General features: G+C 42.9%; 1 protein-coding gene across 2 annotated transcripts in view; it reads left to right on the top strand.

The window, feature by feature from the left end:
• Positions 1 to 25,293, top strand: part of DCX (doublecortin) — a 68,893-nt gene that overhangs the window by 33,673 nt on the left and 9,927 nt on the right. The window contains exons 4-5 of one of the 2 annotated variants that reach the window (XM_071757646.1): positions 13,833 to 13,935; positions 18,320 to 18,442. In XM_071757646.1, the coding sequence (XP_071613747.1) occupies positions 13,833 to 13,935; positions 18,320 to 18,442 (226 nt within the window). Of the gene's footprint in view, positions 1 to 13,832; positions 13,936 to 18,319; positions 18,458 to 25,293 lie in introns of both variants that reach the window. The other variant, XM_071757645.1, reaches the window with a different exon arrangement.

The following is a 25,293-nucleotide window of genomic DNA, read 5'->3' as shown; positions in this document are numbered from 1 at the left end:
ATAAAGGTTCAATCTCTACTCCTTCCCAGCACTGAAACCTTTTGCAACGTCAGCAGCATCTGACATCAGATATCCAGTAAATAATTGCAGTCAGCTTTGACACAGCAAAGTATAAATCTCATTTCTGGTGAGGCATCAGTGTCAGAATCCTGTCTGCACAATAGCCAAAGGCTGTCTAAAGTGTAATTAAAAGTGTTTCAGTTAATCTTCATTAGGAACATAATTATGTCCGCACACAAATTGCTTCTATGTGATTGTCACAGTTGTAAATAACTGGTTATATTAACCAGCTTTTCCTCTGGATAAACTGGCTGAGAGATTATCAGCTGTTTTACACCAAAAGCAGAGGGTGTCTGTGCCACATGCACCTTTGGGATGAGATCAATCTCCCTGTCCTTACCCCTGCAAGTGCTGCAGGGTGGTGCAGCTCACACATCCCCCAAAGCAGCTCTTGTGCAGAGATGAGAAGTCAGTGTCTTGGAAGTTCAGTAATTTATTAGAATTTGGTTGTAGGCAAGCAGAGCAAAAGGTTATCCCCCTCTGCCCTCAAAAATGGATAAAAATTGATTTTTCAAGGGTATTTTAGTATACAATGGAACTGCCTTCAGCCTCATCCCTGTCTTATAGGCATGAAAGTATTTGGCAATAGTCTACCTTCCATAAAATTGTCATTTTCTAATCAATAAAATGTACATAGAGACTCTGCTCTCCTGATGCCCACCTTGCAGAAAACCTGGAGCTATTTGCTCTCAGCAAGGTTCCTCTGGTGGAGACAGAGCAAAGTTTTCCACCAATAGATCACTTTCCTTTGTGTCTCTTGATTGCTGTGGGGATTTAGGGCCTGATCCAAAGCATCTTGAAGTCCATGGGGAATTTTCCCACTGAGCTCTGTGTGATGGGAACAACATCTGCTGTAGAGGTGTGAAGAATGTAATAAATACATGATGGGTTCTGCTCAGAGCAACCTGACCTGAATCCAAAGAGCTTGAGAGTAGCTACTGCAGGGCTTAGCTTGGAGAAGGAACCATTTAGTTTTCTTCAGTGCCTCAGGAAACAATGCCATGAATGCAAGTAAGAAATTAAATAGCACTTGGGAGATGAGTAAATGTAGTCTTATATGTGGATGTGAATGCTGGAGATGGATGTCCTAGCAACAGAGTTTAAAAGTAGAAGGACTTTTAACTGTTGTCAGTGCTCTTCTCAAATAATCTGCACTGTTACTGCTAATTGGCATAAATCTTGCTTATAATACCCATAACAGAGATTTACACTGAATTCAATGCTAATCCTATAAACTGGGGAGTTTGATAAAGTGGGTTGCTCTGGGCATTGCTAATTTTATTTTCATGCTTTCTCTTGCTATCATTCATTAACCCCCAAATGACAAGCTGCTCTGTACACAGAAACAAGGGAGCAATAGGCATCTCATTAGGGGCTATACCCACGAGTGGGAACTGACAATAAAATGAATACATGGACAATTTAAGTAGGATGCCTTTTCTTGGGTGTTGGCATGATGCTGCTAGCTAAAAAAAAAGAAAAGGGCCAGGTCCTCAGCAGCACATGCAAAATTGATTCTAGAACAAGGAAATTGTATATTGAATAGCATTATTTTTCACAGGGCTGAATGCTAAACCCCAGGCACCCAGGTATGTAAGAACTTACCAGGCTCAAAGACCAAAGTCTGGCATTGCAGTGGATGAGAGATCCCTGATCAGTATTGGAGGAGCTGTGAAGGGCTGAATAAGCCCTCCTTAGGGCTCCTCAGAGATGTCTGTAAGGCCAAGCTGGAGGCTGGCACTGGAACATGGTGGAAAGGCTTACAGTATGGGTGCTTTCTTTTTAATCCTTAAAGGTGGGTAAGGCCCCCTAAAGAGGATTACAAAAACAAAGGCTCAGGCTCTAAGACAAGACCTCCCAGATTTCCATTTACATCCTGAAGAGAAGAAAAACTTGGTCAGGAAAAGACTGGCAATTTTACCTGCCAAAATTTTACATCTAGTAGCCAGAATAACATTTTTAAAATCCACTTTTTCTTAATGAATCAATATCTTACTGTGATACGTGGTCAGTTCTAGTCCTTAAATAACTGGATATTGATACAGTCTGAGTTTGCTTCCAGGGAAGGACCTTCCAATGTCAATTTGCACCTCAGTAGCCCTGCAGTAGCCAAAAGTTTGGTTTGCTCCTGGCTCCCAGGTGGCTCTGCACTGGAAAGCTGCCCAGCAAGGTGTGTTCCTGAGCACCAGGGTCCTGGGCTTGACCAGAACCCCGTGCAAAACCTTTGTGTGTGCCAAGGCAGCAATTTCCATGCTCAGAACCAAATAAAACCTCAACCAAATATAAACCATGACTTAGTGCAATGCAGCAGAGGGATGGTGGCTGGATCTACAGAACCAGAGCAGGTACCTGGGTAAAAAGGTCAACAGACTTCTATGTAAAACTTGATATATAGATCAGCTTGGATAAGTGAATTGAATACTTGCCTAGGTATTAAAAAGAAATGAAAATCAGTTGCAGAGAAAAATACACCATTCATTATCCAAGGATGATTTTCTTCTAGGGAGCTAGAGCTAGTGGTTTTTTTTTTATCCAAGAAAGCTGCCTTAAACAAGAACAATACAATGCTGTGGATTATGTATTCTCTTGAGAAAAGAAGCAAAATATTTAGCCTGGACTGCAAAGGAAAAACAGTGTCAAGTTTTTAAAATTACATCAGTATGTTTGAGTTGGAGACAGCTCAGCAAAATGCTCATTAAATCATTCCAGTGTGCCAGTATCAGAGTAGATTTGATGTTCCAAGAATTGACTGCACCAGCATGCTAATTGTCAGGATATGGTATTTTATTTTATTATTATTTTTAAAGGTTGTCCAAGCGTTGCCTTATTTGGTCACAGATGTTTTACTGCCTCTTGGTATGGAGAAAAAAAGTAAGGGAAAGAAAAAGGGCAGTTGATTTAGTACAGTAACATTTTAGTGAACTCTAGCACCACATTCCCTGTGGAAATTCAGTCTGGCCTGAGCAGTATTTCTTCAGAGACTCCAGTGAAAAGATAGCACTGCTCTGGTCACAATTACCCCTCCACTTCTGCTATCCTGTGCTCCAGAGAAGCTTTGTTTCTGTAGTTCTTCTTGAACTCAACTGGGATTGCAGGTATTCAATATTTCCTAAAAAACCCCAGGCTGCACTGCCAGCTGGGATGTTTAGGAGAGTGCTGGAGCAAATGGAGAGCATTCCAGTGTGGGCAGAGAGAAGATCTCCATGGGAGAGGCTGACAGTGCTGCATCACCTGCCAAAAGTGAGCTGAGATGAAAGGGGAAGGGAGCAAAGGGAAGATACAGAACATCTGAGAGGGAAGAAACCCAAACCCTAACAAAGTTTTAGAAGTGCTGTCAGTATAGTCAGGGAGTAAAGGCAGATTGATGCTTTCTATAATTCTTTTGGCTTTGGCAGATTTGTACCAGGAGGATGTGTCTGTATGCCAATGCAGATTTGGCCCTTTTCTTTAAATTCCTGTTCTACATTCAGTCTCCATGCAGTGTCACACAGGAGTTCCTCTGGGAGCAGCATTTCCAGCAGACACCAAGCCTTGCTTCTTTCTTTGTACCCACAACATCTGCAGAGGTGAGGATGAGCAGGAAGGGCTGGGGGAGGAAAGAATCCACAATATCTGCCCCTGCAAAGGTGAAGATTACTTCAAGGTGCTGTCTGTCTCCATCTTTGGTTTGCCCCAGAGCCCAGTTCCAGGTGGTGTCAGCAGAGAGATGCCAGGCTCCTGTTCTTCAGACCCATTGATCATGGAAATGGCACAGTCAGCCTAGAGGAGTGAAAGCTGGGGAAGAGCTGGAGAGTGAGGGGTAGGTGAAAGGCTGTTCAATTCATGGAGTGAGAGAGAAAGGAGGAAAAATCCCAGGTGTGTTATTTCTGTGGCTCAGGTAAGGAAAGCAGCACCCAGTTGTCCCAGAGCCAGAGCACAAAGGGAAATGTGTTCAACCATCTGAGCTGTGAGCTCAGAGTCACCCCTGCACCTGGAGAAAGTGGAATTTGCTACTTCTTAGAGACTGGGAAGGAAACAGAGAGTTCTACTTGCAAGTCCATGGCTGTCTCCTGTTTCTCTTATCATATATCTCTTGGGGGAATCCTAGGGCAATTAGTTTCTAATTGCTTCAGTAGTCTACAGCTCATTTTATGAGAATTACCATGCAAATCTAATGGTTCTTGCATGTTTCAAAGGAGGAGAAATTTATTCCACCATATTCTTAAAAAATTCTTTCTGTTCCCCCTTCTTCCCTCACATAATAGTTTATATTTCAAAAAGGAAAGTAAAATATTAAAAAGGATTTTCTTTTTTTAATCAGGTGCTCTTCTGCCACTGTTCCATGGCAGACATTCACCCTGATGTGCTATACATTTATTAGAATGATGTAATTTGAATGATACTCCCCAAATTAGTGTGAGCCCTTTAATACCTCTCCCAGGTGCTGTTTACTTGGGGCAGGAAGGCTTTAACCTTCTGCCTTTTGGAATCCCCTTGTAAATCAACTGCATCCTGGGATCATCTCCAAATGAAATTTGCTCTCTACACAGCAGCAAGGAGACGTGATAGGATTATAAAACAGGACAATTTTTCACTGCAGAAATGCTTGAACTCACTCCAGACAATTATGCAGCCTGCCATTTTACACATCATCTGTTTCACTATCCCTGCATCAATTATTCCATTTAACATTACTGCATGCTAGCTGAGAACTTGTCATTGGTCCTGGAGACATGGAAGGGATGGGATATAATTCAAATTAAAATAAAGGAAAAAAAAAGAATAATTTTTTTTTTCTAAAGGCATTTGCACATGAGAGGCTTTGGGATATTCATTCCAGCAGCCTTGCTGCATGTTCTCTGCAAAGTATTTTTATCTCATAGCCTGCGTAGCATTGTTAATTTCTACCCTAATATGGTTTAGCTCAGGACATAATGCTGAATTTTCCATCACTGTCTTAGCTGTCAACTGAATTGAAAAGATTTCTTAATTAGAAAAAAATTAATAGCTGTATTCAAAGATTAAGAGAAATTAGGGTGAAAATAAAATTGTTCCGATAGGGAGGGCACACGCATTTGCTATAAATTCAGGAAATCTCCCAGAACACAAAGACAGTGTTGAGAATTATAATCAAGGAAGAAATTTTAACTCCCTGGAAGAACAGCTTGATGGCAATTGTTGCTTTCCTTTAGATTTAATGTAGCATCTGTTACAATTTAATTTTTTAAGGACATAATTTTTAATTCCTATTAATCTCCAGAATTAACAGTGTAATACAGATCCTTCCAAACATTGAAATTTAGTGAGTCAAAATGCCTTTAGGAGCCTTTACAGAATGTTTTAGCAATTGATCAACAGCTTTGATGCTGAGTGGAGTGAAATGCAAAGCCAGTGTTAATTAGATACAGGACTGGTTGCATCTCCTCATCTTCTCCTGGCATGAGGCTGACTGGGACCCATAGGCTGCAAATGAAGTTGGAGGACAGGATGATTTGTTCATTGTCAGGTTTGCAGATGTGTGTTAAGAAGGATGACTTGAAGGTTGAATACTTCATACTTGTGTCTTTTTTCCATTAAAGATTATTGTATGAAGTAATAACATCAGCTTTTTGATGTGTTCTTTGATGAGAATGGGGTTTGGAGTTTGCAGATGCTGAACAAACCAGAAAGGAACCGGTGCAAAATGTGACCTCAGTGACACATTCAAGAATAAATTCATAGAAATATCTTTAGCTATGATAAAAATAGCAGAGATGCCTGAGAAGCTGTGCAGTTGGAAACCCAGACTTGGAATAAAACCACTGCAGGCTGAGATACAAATATGTGCATAAGCTGAGTTGACAGATAGTCTTGTCTGGTCAGAAAAGGTTTTTAATTGCAGCTGAGTTAGAGTGCATCTTCCCCAGGAAAAACTGTGATAAAACATTGCCATAATCCTAATTACCATATGCTGTCTAGCACAAAGGCCAAGGAAGACAAAGTTCCTTGGAGTGAAGGGTGTTGCTGTGCTGCTGGGCTGGGGGCAAACAGCCCCTTCCTAATGTGCTGCCTTCAAAGTCAGTGCCCATGCCTGACTGAAGCTGAAGTGTCCTCAAGCTCTCCTGATGCACTCCTAATAATGCCAGTTCTGATGCTGATTTTTCCCTAGCACTGATGTTGAAAGGGAGTTACTGATGTCAGCAGGACACACAACAGTGCTGAGTAACTACACATTCCTTAAGGAGAGGCTGCCTCAGTGAGTAAAACTCATCCACTTGTTACCTGGAAACCAAAGCTGCTCATAGGTAACAAAATTTCCTTTGTCACTCTGGGTAATTATTGAAGGCAGAATTTCCTCTTTTATGTCTCCACATCACAAAGAGGCTGTAGGAACAAATCCTGCTATTTCCTACAACTGTGTAATCCTCTTCATTTTTTGTTTATTCAGGTGTGCTGCCCTCTGCTTCATGGCTACATGCTGGGCAGTAGTTAGGCAGAACAGGTGGGTTACAAGACAGTGGAATTATCTCTGGAAAAGGGAAAAGTCCCCCTGTGAGGGTTCATCTTTGGCCACTGCCACTGCACTACTGGGCTGGAGTCCATATCTGTACCCAGGTGGGTGAAAGGACAGAAGCAGCTCCTTGGTTCCTGGCCAGGCTGCTGACTGACTGTCCTTTGACATTATTTGGGCTCAGAAATAAGTTCTTGATGGATCTGACCATGAAGGAATTAACTGGAGGATGTAGTTTTACCTAGTGCTGACTGAAGAGAAAAGAAGGAGCAGGAACCAGAAACACTTGCAAGGCATTGAGGAGGGAAGGAATCTCCCAGGGCACCCATCTGGTGGGTAAGGAAAGCAGAGATGTCAGAAAAACTTGCAAAGCTGAACAAGAGCCTTCTCTTTCATGAAGATCTGCACAATAGGATCAGCAAAAGCTGTAGGGCTTAGAAGCTTGTTGCTGGAAATCTCATCAACTGGAAATTCCAACCCATTGGTTTTTCAGCCTGACCTCGAGATGGTTGATAGGTTCCCTGTGCTCCCACACTCAGGATTCCTCTCTCAAGTAGCATTGCTTGATATATCCATGCTGCTATTGATATATTCATGCCACAGGTAGTCATGCTACTTCCAAAGTCTCTAATGCTCTTTTGCAGTCCAGAACTACTGTTTATTCTCAAGAAAGGGAGAGGACAAGGGGAAACAATTAGGAAGAATGGTTTGATGATCCTCTGAAGTCTTGAAGTGCTCCCTGTTTTGGGACAATTTGTGCTGGAAGTCTTTCCTCTTGTAGTTTTAATCTGCTACCTAGAATTTCTGGTTTTATGGTTTTCTGAGTGAAGAAAGAGCAGTTGGGGTTGGTGGCTGTGCTTCTTGTGCCCCCAAACTGCACACCATATTTATCCTCAGCCTCATACTCTCATGGATGTAGGAGCAAGCCTTTCTTCTAGGGAAAAAGAATCAACAGCCTGAGTGTGTTTCCTGTGTATAAGGAATGGAGATAACAAACTAACCTTTCTTCCCAAGGCTAATTGGATTTCACATGGTTTGGAAGCACCACAACCTCACCAGATATATTGAACTCAGCTTTAACATTCCTACTGGGTAGCTTGGTTATTGACCTTTCCCCCTTCCCTCCTTGCTCTTTATTGTATTCTATTTCAAAATTACCCATTTCCAGTATTAAATAAACAGAAACCTTGTGCTGCAGCCCTTCAGAGAGCAGGGTTTTTTCATGCCTCAAGTCTTACAAGCTGTTATGCACATACATGCATGAATATTACTTATTCCACTTAAATAAGCATCACATAGTAAAGAAATAATGGTCAGAAGCTGGTGTCCCTGCTCTGCTTTAGTCACATTTTAACAAAATAGTCCAAGTGGACATAAAGCACTCAAAATCAACCTGCTGTAGTTAGACAGCCTTAATTTAGAGTAGCTGCAGTTTTCAGCAGGAAAAAGGTGTGAAAATTCCCTCTTGCATCAAAAGAACCCTTGATCATGCTTACATCTTCTCAAGGTGAGAAGGAAAGAAAAAAATCTCTGCAGAATAGTGGAATTTGACTGCTTCAATCACACTTCAATCATTTTTGTTTAAATGCAAACTGTGGCTCTCCAGGGATACAAGAATAGTTGAGATCCCTGGATAATGTTTTAAGGAATGGAAACCTCACTTCATGGTTCTCTTGAGAGGTCAAAGGATGGGCCCTGAAACCTAGATGGTGCAGATTATTTCTCCAGCCCTTCCTGATGGCTCATTGCAAACACAGCAGTGAGGGAAGAGCACACCCCTGCTCTTCCTGGGTTTCCACCTGGATCTTTGGTGGCACAGGAGAGCAGAGATGAAAGAGCAGATGAGGGAGATCCCTGCCCTCACTGCCAAGAAGGGCTCTCCAGCATGGAATTGCACATACTTCCATGGCATGGGCTGGACATGCAGGAGTGCTCCTAATCCACTTTTGAAGGTCAACATCTGTGCTTTTTCTGCTCATCCTTCTATTCCTTGTCCATTTCGAGCAGGATTTTTTTCATAAAAGAGGGTAAGTAATTCTCTGTGAATGCAAATGTGGAATCTATTGAGTGGGTGTGTGCATACTTAAAAGAAATAATTTAATCCAAACATCTCTTTAAAATGCAGGAAACCAAAATCTAATAAAATGTAAATCAATTCAGTCTCTGCTTTGGGCTTGCAGACTTCAGGCTGTTAAAAGAAAAAAAACAACCAAACAAAACAGCATTAAGATTTGTGCATTCCAGTATCAACATCTTTATTTTCCATCATATCCTTTTAACCCCTTAAGTCTTCTGGAGTCTTCTTCTTTCAGGACATGGAGTGAAGAGCTTGTCAGAGGTGAGAAAGCAGTTCATTTAAAGTCTACTCCACACGTTCATTAATTCCTAGTATTCACTCTGGCCCATGACCTTGCTGAGTCTTCCTGTGGACAAGTCTGTATCTGTTTGGTTTCTGGTTTTTTTTATTGATTGCAAACACCCAGCTGATTAATTGTAAAGAACAGTTCCTTTGTGATTTAGGCCTTTGGCTTCTCAGACCTTTAAATAAAGATACCACTGCCAGTTTGAGCTGAGGGGCAGGTTCTGGAGTATAAACCAGTCCATCAGATTTCTGGTTTGAGGAAAACCAGAATTTAAACAGATTTTAGTTACATTCTCAGCTCAGTTAATTCTCAGTGCCTGTCTAGCTGCTGGTTTGATTTCCTTAGCTCCCTCTAGCATCTACTGGGAAAGAGGAAAGTTATGAGCAGGCATCTAAAACACATTAATTGTCTTTAGCTAACAGATGGTTGGATGTGTTCAGTTTCATAGCATTTATCAAAACAACTTAGAAAGTAAGAGTATGTCTTAATTCAGCTCTGCTCTTCATAGGTTTTACGTGCCTATGGCATTCAAATGGTCTTCTATGGTTCTTTTGGCCTTAGAGAATCCTGTTTCTGAAGATATTTTTCCCCTGCTCTGAGCTCTGGCAGCCCACAAGCTGAGGAAGTGTTATGGCTCAAGGAAAGCAAATGAAATCTCTGCTTTTGGTCCAAAATCTTTAGATCTGCAGAAACTCAGGGAATGGTTTGAAGCTGCCTGTGTACACCAGTGCTTATTGCTTTCTAAATTCCAAACTCAGCAGAATTTCTAAATTCTGGTGTCTAAATTCTTAAAGAGGGAGGGACATAGCAGAGGGAACAATTAAGAGAATCATTATGACTGAGGGAGAGAGGGGCTGCACTCAGACTTGCAGCAGCACTGGCTTAGCACTCAGACTTGTGCAGGGTCAGGCAGCTGGTTAAAGGTGACAGTCCCAAAGGAGAAAACAAATTCAGCCCCCCCAATCTCCTCTGCTGGACCTCCTGCTGGTTATTTAGGCAGAGGTCTTTCCTCTCTCCGTGACACAAGGAAGAACTGGAAAGCCTGGAAGCAGCACTGTGCATAAATCACTGTTCTGAATAATCTACAGTGTCTGAGCATTTCTCATTCAGCCTCTCCCAGCTCTCTGATAAAGACATTTCTTTCAGACAGTTCAGTTGATCCTCCAGGTGATGTATTCCCCTTCAGAGACCTGCTCTCTCATCTTCTTGGCAAACAGGGATGGGCAATCCAGGTTACCAAAGGCTTTCTGCTGAAGTGGCAGCCACCAGAGCTGCAAGAGCTTGATCCAGCAGAGAAAGCAGCCACAGTGTGGCTGAAGCCTCTGTTACTGCCCTGTAACAGTGGAGTGGCAGTGGGGACAACCCTGTGGCCAGGCAGACACAGCACACCCCATTCTGCAGATGATGGAAGGGAACAAAAGGAGCTGGTTCATCAGAACACCCTTTTCAAGCACCAGGAGGTTCTGTGCTGATACACACGTTCAGATAATTCAGATTAACTCCTGAGACTTCAGGATTCTGATTTGTAATGATTTTCAGGGATTTGTTACTGAATTCTAATTTTTAAATCCTGCTGCTGCCTCCTGCAGGACAGGCAGTTACTCACACGTGTATGTTCTGCTCATTCACTGCTCCTTTCCCAGGTGAATTCAGAAAGCACCGTGGATATTTCAGCAAAGGGTGAGCTCACATCCAGAGAGATGCTTGAGGCAAACTCCATTTTGTCAAAATCCTGAAAACCACTTAGTTCTACAGCTGCTGTGTTAGAATGAACCAGAAGGCTCAGCCCCTCTCAGAAGGCTGTAGCTTTCCTTTCTGCAATTAAAATTGCTGCAGCAGACACTAATGGCCTGTCCCTGCAGAAATCCCCTCAGAAATCCCAGCTATAGTGCCCTCTCAGGGAAGGTTTTTCTAATATAAGCAGAGAAAGATTTTGTTTAATGGGAAAAGAAACCACACTTAATGTAAACCTAAGGAACTGCAAACAGTTTTGTACTCCCTAAAATCTGTTCATCTGTACCAACTTCTAGTTCTTTTATATTATAAAGTTTTCAAAAAATCAGACCTTGACAAAAAGGAAAATGTTACCATCAAATCTTATTAGAGAAATAACTATTTTGTGAGAAATAAACCTGTGCCTCATCAATGGGAGAGTGAAGATTTAACTTCCTTCCTTGGAATTCCTTAAGCTATAGAAACTGGAGAGAAAACATTTCATGCAGTATGATCCTTTGAAAGTCAAAATTGTCTGTAATCCTGATTTCAAATTAAATATAATCCTCCTTTAAGCCTATGCATGCACATTTATCTTGGAAATCAATGCTATTTATCCTGTCTACCATAATTAAATACACTTAATTTTTGTTATAGCTAAAGTTTGTAGACTGAAAAGGGGAAGAACAGAAAATCTTACTAGTCAGGTGGTTTCCAGTGTCATTGTTAAGGGTCACCAACAAAATGACCACATTGATGGAGCAGCCCAGGTCCTTGCACTAGAAGGTTACTATCAGTTTTTTATCTTGTGCTTCAGTAACTCAGAGCTAAGAGCAAAGTGCAGCACATAAACCAAATGATTTTCAGGTTTTCAGTGAGGGTCACCTTTTGTTGATGTGAACTTTGCTTTCCTGGTGTTCCAGATTGATTGCTGGATATAATTAGAGCAGTAGATTAGCTCAAACTTAAGCAGAACACGGACTTCCAATGCAGTCCATACTGCTCGGGTTATTCTGGAGTGACTAAAAACCCCTAAAAAAATTAATGGAGGGCAGAGGGCTGGCCTTGCTTGTCAGGAACAACCCTGCAATGTTCCATACTGGCTGAGAAGGTCTTGAGGCAGCTATCCCAGCAGAGCAGCCCATGGTCCTGCTTCCCAGCTTGTGCCTTCTGCAGCTCCCTGTCCTTCAGGGATAACCACAGCGAGGGCTCTTTTTCCCAGCAACTTTATGTAGGCAGCAGTACCTGTGGGGCATGTTTTGGGGACAAAGAGGAACAATCATGGATTTAAGCTTAATAAGCAAAAGGTAAATAGGGAATAGCACACACATGGTAAACAGAAGCAATATGGTGAAAACTGGGCATGTGACACCTGTTACTTGCTGAATTTGGCAATGTTTTGCAGTTTTTCAGGAGAGTTGGGTTTTGGCTGTCTTTCCTACCATGGTGTGGTGAGCTCTTGATAGTGGAACTTACAGCAGGAAACAAAAGGGAACAAATAAAGCAAATAAAAAAGTTATTGTTTCCTGAAAATTAGAAGCTCAACAAGTAGATGATCTAATTTCTTTACCAGCCTCCAGTACTCATCCAGCCTGCAATAACCTCCTTACTGAAGGGACAAGAATGCAGTAACATGAATTGTGAGAGTCACTGCTTGACATGCAATCAGGTTTTATCCTTGTGCACTTTGCTGGTTTTCCATCTTGTTTGGAGCCTTGATCTGAGGGCTTGCTTGGCTGCCTGGGCTTCCCTTTTGCTTGTGGTAGTTGGGAGGGGGTTCAGGGGCAAAAGCTGCACTTTGATTTATGACCTGGAGACAATAAAAGCACCTGGGGGTTCTTTCTGATTTAATCTCAAAGGCTGGGAAATTTCAGAATCCTCTGAAATTGTGACCTAGAATTGTACCACATTTAACTGTGCAGTGGTTTCTGTATTGGAGGGTGAGCTGAGCAGCCCATGAGCCTTTTCCATTGCACAAGTGTAGTATTTAGCATTCAAATGGCAACCTGTGCATTGAGCCAAACCCAATTATTTGCAAATGAATCCATGCATCCTCAGGGGGAGGACAGTAATACAAAGTGCTGGTTTGAAATGTCAGCTTTGCCGTGGGAGAATTCCCATGTTAACTATTTCCCACCTAATTTTAGGCCAGCTGAAATTGGAATTCACTGAAGTTTGCAAAGAAAATTCTACCTTCAATAAAAGCCATGGCAGGTTTCAGCTTGCTCCATTGTGAAAGTCATGCCAATGTGAAAAGCAAGTTTTTCACTGAACTCTGGCATCTTAACCAGAGCTGGCACTCGTAGGCTGTGCTTTAATTATACATTATATTAACCACTGTGAAATACTGAGTCTTATTAAGATAGCCAAAAGCCTCCTTTAGAGTTGATTTATTAGAGCTTGAAATTAACTTTTCACAGTCCAGCTCAAAGGGAGCAGAAGATATGGAACTTCAGCTCTCTCTGCAGGAAGTGGCCCCATGGTTATGTCCCCTGCTCTCCCCTGTCCCTTGCAAGGCATCTCCCCTCTCTGTGCTCAAGCCCCCAGAGCTCAGTCATGCCAAAGCAAGGGGCATCAGCTCTCAGCATGATAGCTCCATAATCAGTGTCAGTGCCAACCTTGTGGTCTCTTGGAATGAGAAAAAAAACAAGACTAAAAAAAAGCCCACATTTCCCCTGAGCTCACCTGGGTGGCTGGGGGGCAGAGTGTTCCACTCTGGGGTGTCTGCAGCTGAGCATTTTTACCTCCTTCTGACACAGTCTGTAGGATAAGGCTGGGATGTCAGGAGTTCAGGCTGAAGTTCTGGCCAAAGTCAAGCGGGTAGAAGTTCTTTGCTGTTGTGGCCAGTGGTGGCCCAGCCTTGCCCACCCACAGGGCATGGGGCCACCTACTTCTTGTCTTAGAAGTAGCTGGGGAATACCTGTGTCAGTCCTTAGGGTGACTAATGTATTCTGTCAGCTTCTGAATGGATTGGAAATGCCATACTTCACAGAATTTGCAAGGTAGTTGGGGTTCTGGATTTTTTATATCTCTTTTTTTTTAATTACATTTTTACTCTTGGCTTGCCCAGAGAACTTTTGTGTTGTGCACCAGGCTCCCGGGAAGCAGGACTGAATTAACATGGGATGGTGGGAAGGCAGCTCCCTCCTGTTTAAATTAAAACTAAGCCACACCAGAATGTTGCCAATTAAAAAGAAAATGAATGACTTTGCTCTCTCTCTCTGCAGGTGACCTGTCTCCACGATTTCTTTGGGGATGATGATGTGTTCATTGCCTGTGGTCCAGAAAAATTCCGCTATGCACAGGATGACTTCTCCCTGGATGAGAGCGGTAACACCAACCACACCCTCCTGTCTCTGTCCTTATTTCATTGGCTTCTGACAGATAAGAATGCTGCCTGCTTTGGTTATGTTTTGTGGGTTTTTTTAAAGACCTAGTAAATGGAATTTAGCATCCTTTTGTGATATGTGCACAGTCAGCAGGTGTTAGAATTGAGCTGATACTGACTGAGGTAGCCCAAGTCAGAAGAGATGGGCTCCTACACCATTTGAAAGCTACTGCAAAGTCTGGGGGTGAATATCCTTTTCATTTAATCCAGGTGCAGTCAGACAGATACATTTTCCTTGAGAACTGAACAGCAGAAGGACTCTTGTCCTTAGGTACACATGTGAACATAAAAATTGGGAACAAGCACAGTAAAAAAGAAAAATCATTCCCTCCACTGCTTGCTCCTGCTGATTCAAAAACCAGGGCTGCAATTCCCCTTTTAGATGGGGGAGTGGGACAGCACCATTATTTGTCCCTGTTACAGCTGCAGGACAGGTGTGTAATAATGTGAGTCTGCCTGATCAGTTAAGCCATGAGATCTTTGATTTCACAGAATATACAGAGCTTGTTTGTAGGAGTTACCCCCTACTCCACCTGGTAACTCTACACACCAGCACCTTGGGCTGTCTGCAGGTGCCAGGGAGTGCAGGAAGAGAAAACAAACATAACTTTGACCACTTAAACTAGAAGAACATGTGGTTTCAACCACTCAGGCTCATTTCTCAAAGCTCTTGGTATCCTGCATAAGCAACAGGAGCCCCATGCTGTCTTATGTGCTACAAACTGAGTTGAAGACCAAAGAGGACTTTTTCTGTTTCCCAGGAAGTCAAGCAGCCTCTAATCTTCAAACACTGTATTTTGATGGCTCCTTTGCAAGCCTGACTTTATTTGATGCTGCTACCTCTGACCTGTGTACTCCAGATGAACCCATTTGATGGTCTTGGGTAATTCAGAGAAAGTTTCCAAGGCTCAGCTGTAACTTCACAGGCAGAGAGTAAAGCTTCTGTCAGACTGGGGAAGCAATCTGTAACCTGAGCTTCATATTTTTTTTAACACTTGGTAGCTGAGTCAGCTCCAGGGGGAGTTCCACACTGTAAAACAGTTTGGATGCAATCCTAGCAGAACAACGTGATGGGAAGCCCAGCTCTCTGCCTACACTCCTGGTTACTACTGATTTTTCCAGCTTGGATTTCTTTCACAAAAATGAGCCCAGCCTGTTGTTAGGAAGGCACCAAACAACTGCAGCTCTCAGTGGTTATTTCAGGGGAGTGCAGGGAGCAGAGGAAGAGCTATTAGCCAGCAGTGTTTTCCCATTAGACACCCCCATCCTTTCTTGTTATGAATCAGATGCTGCAAGGAGAACTGTGAGTCTTGAGCATGAATGTCACTTATTAAAATCTCCTCTGTCATGGGGTACTTTTCCTTGCCTCTTTGGATGACATGCACTTGGATTGCTGGTTATTATGTTCACTCTGGCAGGACACCAGGAAACAAAATGAGAAATAGCATAAGAGAGGATTATGTCATCTTTTTTCCTCCTGACTGCCCACCACAGCTTCCACCCTGTAATCCCTGCTGCTGAGCACCTTCCAGATGATGTGGTTTTGTCTCATTCATGCCCACTGGTTTCAGCATCAGCCCATGGAAATGGCACATCCCCTATGATGTTCAGAGACCTTTTTACCCTAACTTAAGCAGAGTCAGCTTTCCACCTTACGAGCTTTGCTTCAAGATGAGCAAATGCTCCAGCATTGCCTCTGGTGTAGCAACACTTGCCAGTGGCTGAGCTGGAGGAATTCCTCTGAGTCAGCCTTTCTGTGCTGGAAAAAGCAAAGCTGGGTTTCTTTCTTTTCAAGGAATTTACTCCTCTGGGAAGAAAATAACATTGAAAACTCTTGAAAAGATGCAACGTAAATGATTTTCACTTTTTAGGTTTGTTTATTTTAGGTGACTAAACACAGATGTCTGACACCCTTTGAGACCCTCTTGGTTTCTGAGATCCCCAGATGATAGATGAGTGACAGGTATCACACAGGGTACCCAGGGAGACCCAACCTGCTTGGGGGAGGCTGTACTGCAGTCTATCTCACTGAGCATTTGGTGCCTGCAGCTGTGCAAGCAAATCATGCTCTAAGACTGAAATGTTCACAGAATCCTAGAATGTCAGGTTGGAAGGGACCTGAAGGATCATCTGGTCCAGCCCTTCTGATATTATTGTTTATGTGAGATGTCTCAGCACCCCGTTGAGATGAGACTTGAAAGTTTCCAAAGTGGGGAATCCACAACTTCCTCTAGGAAACCATTCCAGTGTCTGATTGTCCTCAGAGTGAAAAATTTTTCCTCTTCTGTCTGATCAGAATCTCCTCAGGAGCAATGTAGGGAAGACTTTTTAAAAATTTTTAGGGATGTTCAAAACTCATTTTCATAGGGCCACTGTTATTTTGGTAAATATTTGACAAATGATGATGACTTTGTGTAGCAAAAATATAAGTGCTTATTTTTTTTTCTTGAAATACCAAATATCTCAGCAGTTGGCAGTTTAAGGAGAACCCAGAATAGTTACCACTTGGCAGTACTGCTGAGGGGCCAGTGGAGACTTGGTGTTTGGTTGCCTCCTACTTTTGTTAAGCAGATGTAAGAGCCTCAAAAAACATTACTTCTGCAGTGACTGAAGGGGATTCTTCCTCATGGTTTGGCTTGGCTGAATAACATCAGTAGCAGTTATTTGCCCACTGTCCCTAGTGGTTACTTCACAGTGCCTCATCAAACACTGGATGCTTTAGAATTAAGGAGGCATAGTCTGCCTTCCACACCTTTCCCTCCCAGTCATTACTGCTCTTCATGTGTAAAAAATTGGGCTTTATCAGGACTTTATCAGAGCCCTACAAGCTTCATCATCTGTGAAAAGTAAAGTACCTTTGAAAAAAAAAATCACCTAAGTTTCTCTATCCCTGATTTCCAGTTTCTAAGGTCCATTTAGCAGGAGAGAGGATAAACTCATGGTTGGTTTAACTACCACTGTGCAGCATCCCTGGAGCACAGGGCAGCCTCTCTTCATATTCTTGGAGTCCATGACCCAACTCTTTTGCAAGCCATCTGAAAGAAGGGACTGCCTGAAAATGAGGAAAGCCTGGGGAAAAATTTCAGGCAATTACATTTTCATAGCTATACTGTATCTGAGTAAATAGCACAGCCATTTAGGTCAGACAACTTGTTTTCGGTTGACCAATTATTCATCTGCCCTGTGCTGCCTTAGTTGATTCCCATTAGGGCACCCAGTCAAGGGAGTCCTCAGTCCAGCCCATGAATGCTGAGCTGAACTTTTCCATAAAAAACTGGCTCTCCATGGAACATCTAATTCACATCTGTAAAAAAGATCTGGTTTTCCTATCATGGAGAGGACGATGAGGTGAGAGCAGTTAGCAATGGACAAAAAGGAAATCCCTTTTTTATTGCCTTCTTAACTGGGTTAAGTTAATAACTTGAGGGGTGGAAAGTGCTTTTTCTGTTTGCTCTCAGTGTAAATAAACTCTGGTTTTGAAGACCTGGCATGCCTGAAATCCTGGGACACACAGAGATTTGTTAGCATTTCAGTTCCCTTCTGCAGGACCCTGTAGATCATGTTTACATTTTCCACTCTTCCTGGCCTATTTATTTTCTAAGAAAACACAGTTGGGGTTCTCATCTGCTCATGTCTTTTAAGTACCTAAATCTACTAGACTTGTTTATACAAACCTTTCTGAAAGGGATGAGTGGCCAGGAGAGAGGATGTGCTTTGTAAAACTGTTTTGTCTTCTTTGCTTTCTGCATCTGAAAGTTGCAGCTTGTTGAAACCACAGAAGAGGCTGATTCAGGCTGGGTGGAAGCCTCCTGGGGCAGATGTCCCATCTGCCATTTAGAGACCTTGAAATCATGCCATGAGCTCTTTGCTGGCTTTCTGCACCTGCTTGAGTTGCACTCATTGTTCCTGCTACCAGGTCCTCATGCAAGAGTGACAGCAAATTAACTGGGTTATTGGGCTGATTCTGCCCTCAGTCAGTGCTGACCATTTTCATTGTGCTGTTTGGTGAAAAGCAAGGCAAGGGGAAGGGCAGAAAATCCTGGGTGGGGCACAAGTATGGAGTTGGGCCCTGCTAGGGAGCCAGCCTGACCTCACAGTGTCTCAGCACCTTGTCTAGAGGTGCAATGCTGCTCATTATTTTGCCCTCCCCCTTAGAAGTCTTCATCCTGGAGAAAATGTTGAGATCCCAGCTTTTCCCTTCCTGTTGGTGTTTTCTCCAGGTCTTTGGAGACAAAGCACCAAGCTGCCCATGGGTGTTTCCTATCTGGGGCCATAAAGAGTGAGAGTAGGTGGGGACATAACCAGGGTTGTTGTCTCTTTCCTCAGAGTGCAGGGTGATGAAGGGGAGCCCTGGGACTGCCACGGGCAGCAAATCCTCTCCCACCCCTCAGAAGAGCTCAGCCAAGAGCCCAGCACCCATGCGCCGGAGCAAGTCCCCAGCTGATTCAGGTAACCACCAAGATGGTGAGTGAGTCTTTTCTGCTGTCTGAATATTACCTGTGCTCAAGAGAAAAATACATCTTGTGTGGTGCTGGCCACACTGAGCTTTGGTGTTTGGAGGGTGAAACTCAGCTTTTTTTAAAAAGCAGCTGGTGCTATGGATGAGGGCACTTCATAAATATTGGAGAGGAGTTCTGGGGTTGGCTAAGTGCAGTTGAGGCTTTAGGTCAAACCACTCCCAGTCTCACAGCCTCCTGCACTAAGAAAATTTTAAAAGAATTTTCCATTTCCCAAGCAGGAAGTCAAGGCCCCACAGTGCTCCTGGATAGATACAGAGTGATTTAGAATAACCTCCTGTGCAATGCAAATGTTAATTATTGTACAGGATGGAAGTGTCCTCTTCTAATCATTAGCTAATGAAGACTGCTGACCTTGTGATTGGAGAACTGGTGATGGGTTTATTGATGTGATACTGAGACTAGATGTGATTCTTTACTAGAGGAGGAAAATGGGAATCCTCTTTTGCTGCAGCAGCAGCTGGCACCATTGGCAATGCCTCCCTCCCTCTTCAAGAGCAAGTGGCTTGGTGGTATAGCACACCTGGAGAGCTGCAGAGCCTGGAAATGAAAGGCTGGGCTGAGTATCCCATTCTGGGAACTGCTGGTTTTTGGAGTCATGACAGAGTGTGGATCTCTGTGAGTGTCATCTCTCTGCCTGGTTTTTTTCCAAAAGAAAACCAGACATGGCATCTAATCAAATGGCCAAATCACCAAATAAGCACTTCAAGATTCCAGGAGATCTTCATAGCTTAAATTCAAGTGGGCCACAGTATTATAATTTCACTTTTTTATTATATTTTCACAGTATTATATTTTCACTTTCACAGTAACATACTGCATGTGAACTCCACACCACAGTTGATCATCAGTAGATATTGCATTACTGGGCATAAAATTCTCCTGACAGTATTCAGAAAGATTTTCCTCAGGAAGCAATTAGTTTAAGGTCTCTTGATATTTTTCAAATACTTAAAGAAACATTGGGAAATTGGCTGGCACATGCTGGCACAGACTTTTCCTTCAAGATTCCAGTGTGGGCAATTCTTAAACTCAGGCTTGCTAAAACCTAAACAGTTTTTACAATCCCAAATTCATGGTAAACTGTGCAAGTACATTGGAGGCATGATGGAAAATATGCTGTTGGTTTAAAAAAAAAATCAAAAAACAAACAACTCCCTCTCAGTGATCTGGGGCATCAGCTCATGTTTGAGTTGTGAAACAGCACTTTAACCTCCTCCATAAGCATCAGCTGCTGATTACTGCCAGAGATGGACTTCTGTGCATGAACATGTAGCCCAGTGTGAAATGGCAACTATAGTGCTCCTGATTTTAACTGAGTGACTCAAAGGAACAAAATGGTGACTGAGCTGATGAACACACTCAGCAGAGCCTTTCAGAAGGAGATTAAGATAACCAGAAGTGCTGAACAATAGACAGCTCCTGGATTTAAGGCCAGTAATGAAGGACAAATCAGGTTTCTTTAATCCATCTAGACAAGGGTCATGCCAACTTCCCTATGATTTCAATGCAGGAAAAATGGCAGCCTCCCCTGCTTAATAAGAGTAAAAAATAATGGAATTCTCTGAGCACTGGAAAGATAATCAAAGACAGTTGTTTTCTCATGATAGAGAGAAAAAAAAAGAATGCCATCTTGTAGTCTTGTCCCTTAAATTAGTAATAAAGTGGGTCTGCACATTACTTGTGTAAGTGATCAGAGTCAATATTTACAGAAACACTCAACAGGCTTAGCTGGATTTTGAAGTTATCACAATAAAAAGGCAAGGAATGCTGAATGAAGCCTGATTAATAAAAGATTATTTGACCTATTTTTTCCTCAGCATTCTCACCTATTTTTTTTGTGAAAGGATTTAAAAGCAGTTCTATTTAAAGTACATTAAATATTTTTGCTGCGTGTTAGATCTCCCACTCATTTGTACCTTCTGTCTTTGCTGTCTTCCACTTTGCTGTGGTTGCTGTTTACTTGAAGTTTTCTTGATTCTAAGATACTAGATTCTGTTCTTTTCAGTTCTTTTCCAGGTAGGTTTCTGTGTATTTTATATATATTTTTTCTCTAAGGCCATTGTAACATATCTGGGCACTGATGGAAATGCAGATTCTGAAGTAAATCTTCATGCTGCTTAAGTGAGAGAAGCCTGAACCCTTCTTGGTGCTGCCAGCAGGCAGTGGATACAAGTAGAAAGTCACTGTTACAGCACAGACAGAACTGAAACTGCTTCAGCAGAGCTTGCTGGAGCTAATTCTGAGGGTGCTGCCAGCCTGCACACATTGCATCTGCTTCCTCTGCCATTCACTGGAGGAACACTTCTGATCCTCCTGTGTCAGCAGAAATCACCCACTCCTCACTCAAAGCTGTGGCAATGCTTGCTGCCTGAGCAGCACTCTGCTCCCCAGAGGCTGGGGGGATCCAGGGGCTTGTGGTTTATTCCAGTCTCCTCACTCCCTGGCTCTGAGTGCATCCCTGGAGCTGCTGGTGCCTTCCTTCCCAAGGGCTGGTCCAAGACACTGGTAACCACCCTGTATACAGAGCTCTCAGATCTCCCCAGGGAATCATGCACAATGAAGACCCTTGAGGTTCTTTATTTGGGGATTTTTGTGCATTCTGAAAGCATCTGGAGAATAATATTGCTAACACCAAAGCTGTCAGCATCACAAGATGCCAGAAACAAAGGACATCTCCAGCAGCAGAGTGGCTGAAGCATCTGCTCCACAAGGCCACCATCTACCCCAGTGGATCAGAGGCTGCCCCAGCAGCCTGGGTGCTCTCTTAACACACTGAGTTCCACCACACTGAACTGTCAGGACCTGCAGATGAACAACCACAGCTGGGGGGCTGATGCTGTGTTAGCCATCATCACCTCAGGCTCTGCAGACCCCCATCTCAGTGGAGATGTCAGCCTGGAAGCTTTTGGTGTAGGGCTCTGTCTTCTGTGCCAGCTGATCTCCATTCATCTTTGAGATCCTTTGCTCCTTCTGGTTTTGGGTATGGATTTAGTGATCTACTTCTTAATGAGAAACATAGATCCAGGTATAAATAGCTTTCTGGCAGAGCCATAGATAAAGCAGACTGCTGGCTGCAGTCCTGTTTCCTCTGGTGACACCCAAAGTTTTGTTCCTGGCTGTGGGCTCTGGGGCCACCTCTGAGTGAGAACAACAGAGCACAGAAGGAAATAGGTGTAGCAAGTCTGGAAATGTAGCACTGAAAAGGAAGCAGCCTTAAAGCCATTTAATTGCCCTGTCACCAGTGAGATGTGACCTGCAGTGTATTGTCTGACTGTCTGGTAACAGCAATCCTGGCAGTGAGCCACTAAGTAAGTGGTCAGCTCCCATTCCAAAATAACAAGGATTAACATGGAGCAACAAAGAACACATGAACAAAATATTTTGTTAAGAATCTGTCAGGAAAAAGGCCGTGCACAGAAGTGCAACTGCACAGGGAGTGCCAGCTCAGTGGAGTTCAGTGGCTGAATTGCTGCCTTCTGCTGGAGGTAATTTGCCTCCTGCCTAGATGTGTCATGGCCTCACTGAGAAAAGCTCAATTCCCTCTAGGCAGCCAGAGCCCTTCAGCTCCAAGGATATTAAAAAAATGAGGTGGTAGCTAATCCACAGAAACATGTTAAACATTGTTTCCCTGGCATGGTACTTTTATCTCTTTATTTACAAAACAGTCATTGAAATGAAGGAATGAAAATGAAATGAATGAATGGAAAAGAACAGAATGAAGAAGTGTCTTGGTGTAAGCAGATGGTAACACACCACAGCCCTTATATTCCCAAGGGAAATTCTTTCTTCCTTCTCTTATTAACTCCCAACCCACATTTATACCTTCTCAGCAATGCCAGTGTGCTTCTGTTTTGACCCAACTATTTCTCCAGACACTGCTGATCATTCCTTCATGGTTGAGCAGTTTCATTCCTTCATCTCTTGGTTCAGTTTGACTGGAAGGCCCTGGCTGCTTGGCCAGCACTTCCCCCTGGAATTCTGATGTATCCTTTAGTTTCCAGTCTCTTTGGTGCTGGAGCTGTGGTGCAGTCTTTCATCTACATCCTCCACTTAACTCCCCCAAATTTAATAGTTTAACAGTTTTCAAGTTTATATGAAGCATTAAAAAGTGGCTGAGGATCCATTTTGCTCTATGTTTATCAGGGGTAGGAAGGATTTTGGTTTAATCTTTAATAAGGGATATGTAGATCCAATATTAGGAACACTTTTTGATTGTAAACATCTTAATCACTGAAGCAGGTCTCGAGGAGCTTGTGAGTCCCTGCCAGACTTTGTGCTTTTAAAAAATAAGGTCTCTATTGGGGACCTAAATATCTGTGATCCCAATTGAGAGCCCAGAACTGGAGTTACAAAGCTTCTATGTTTATTTCTATCCTCTGTTTTTCTTTCTATGAAGTCAGCTTTGCTAGATGACACAGCTTAGAGCAATAAAATCCAGACTAAATTACACTTACATTATACCATCCAGTTCCCTCTAACATGACAGAGGAAAACTGGGCATCAGGAGCTCAGTCTCTGTGCTGCTGCTGTGGTCACTGAGATCCTAATGGGGTAGGGTCAGTATGAAGTTTGGCAAAATGTCTTTAACAGGCCACTCCCATGAGAACAAACAGACTGAGCTAAATCTCAGGGGAGAAATACAAGGGAGAAAATAATGATGTCATTTGGCATCACTTCTTTGTTATAAAAATATTAATTTATCTTACAGCAACTCCCATAACAAGCAAGGGTTCAATTGTATAATGACATGTGCTGTAATAGGAGAGTTTATGGTTTTTAGAACCGATGTGCTCTTAGTCCTCTGCAGCACAGGGCACAGGTACCTCAGCCAAATTTGTCATCTCTTTCCCCAGCTTTGCCTTGGTTTGGCTCAGGGAGCTGCTCACCCAGGCTCTGAGGCACCTCTGCTGGACTTTGATTTCTCAGACCTCTTATGGAAGGGTTTGGATAGAAGGACAAAAACATATTCAGGAGGCAGCAGCAATTAACAAAACAGATTCAGAACCTCAGTCTGTCCTGAGTGCAGATCTGGCTCCCCAGGGTCATTAGATATGAATGTGTTAAAAAGGCAGCAGATGTCTTTTGGATAGCACCCATGACAGAGCAGCTTGTTACCCCACTTGTGCTCCCCAGCTGACAGTGCAGAGTACACATCCAGTGGAGAGACCCCTTCTCCAGACATGACTGAAAAGGGTGCTAACACTGCAGAGCTGGGTGCTGGGAAGTTAGGAGGTGCCTGAGCAAAGGGTGCCTGTGCAATCTGAATTCTTCCACTCCTGAATAAATATGATAATGGAGTCTTTCTTATTCCCACAGTTTCCTCTGTCCCTGAGGGCAGGATGGCTCATGCTCACTAAATGAGCCCCTGTTTATACATTTGCTTCCTGCTGTCCTTGTCCTGGTTGTTGCCTCTCTTTATTTCCTTGGTGACACCTCAAACACTGATCTGGAGACAAAACATCCATGTTTTGTGGTTCTTTCTCTCAACTCTTGTGATGTGTGAGCATGTACTCCTCAGTCTAGGAACTCATCTGCAGAACCCTGGGAACCCCAATGGAGCAAGGACTATCAACCTTATTTAACAAAAGTATAGAAGTAGAGAGAGCTCCACACATTTTGAGCACTCTCTGTGATCCTTGGGCCCTGCTTTTTCCACTTCTGTTCATTGATAACAATGTGAGTTCAAAGGATGGGCCTCACTAAGCTCATTTACAGGTCTTGGTGCTTCCCATTGCTGGAAATTCAGATCCAGAGTCCCAGTCATTCAAGCAAACCTGAGCAACACTCAAGGAACAACTGTGTATGATAAGTTTGGTTTAAGTATCTGTGGGAGGTGCAGGCTGAGAATTCAGTTTGGATTCATTCAGATTCTGAATTAATTCAGAATTCAGGATCTCTTGTAGCCATCTCAAAGGTGACATCATGCTCTATTTTCCACCTTCCCTCTCACTTGCTGGCCAAGCCTGATTTATCTTCCATGTACAAATTGTCTTGTGCCCTGAAGGAGGTGAGGATCCAGTGAAACAAGGTGGTGCACATCTCCGTGCAATTAAGGAATGTGTCAAACAAAGGGGCTTCAAGATAAACTGAGGTTGCAAAGCAAATGCAATGACATAAATAAGACATAAACCACAAACAATAATGCAGTGAGGGGAAAAAAACCAAATTAATTAAGCTGGAAGTTGATTATAGACCATGGTTTCCAACAACTGAGCTTAGGTGAGAACTTTAGCTACCATAAGTCATCAGATTTTAGAGGAGCAGCAGTGTTGTGCACCAGCTGGGATCTGCTCTTTGCCTCTTGGTGTTTTCTTGCATTTGAGTTCAGAAGCAATGCATGCAAGTTTGATTCTGAGCACTGTTCTTCAGTATCAGACACCAAGAAAATGAAACCTGGCTTCTTAATTGTTGCTCCTGCTGCAAAACTCTGTGTGACTGTAATGATATACATCCCTCTCATTGGATTTCTGACTTGGATGTCACATCTGTTTTTTCATTGGTGCTCATAAAATATTAACATCCCTGCTGTAGCACTTAGAAGTCTCATTGGATCAGGGGATTTATGTCCTTCCTTGCAGCAATTACATCTGTTTGCTGTACCCTGACCATCAGGCTCCCAGGCTTCCTGTTCATGAAGGGAAATTTGGGTTCTTCGTAGAGTTGTGAAGTGGAATTCTTTCTCTTAGGAAGGATTATTTCCTGCCTCAGGATCAGTGACAATTGGAAAGAAAGAAAGTGGCATTTTTGAAATTAGAGATGAATTCTAGCTAATAGAGATAA

This window comes from Heliangelus exortis, chromosome 14, assembly GCF_036169615.1.
Source record: "Heliangelus exortis chromosome 14, bHelExo1.hap1, whole genome shotgun sequence".
In the NCBI taxonomy this organism is placed as follows: domain Eukaryota; kingdom Metazoa; phylum Chordata; class Aves; order Apodiformes; family Trochilidae; genus Heliangelus; species Heliangelus exortis.
This window is presented reverse-complemented; position numbering and strand designations above follow the sequence as displayed.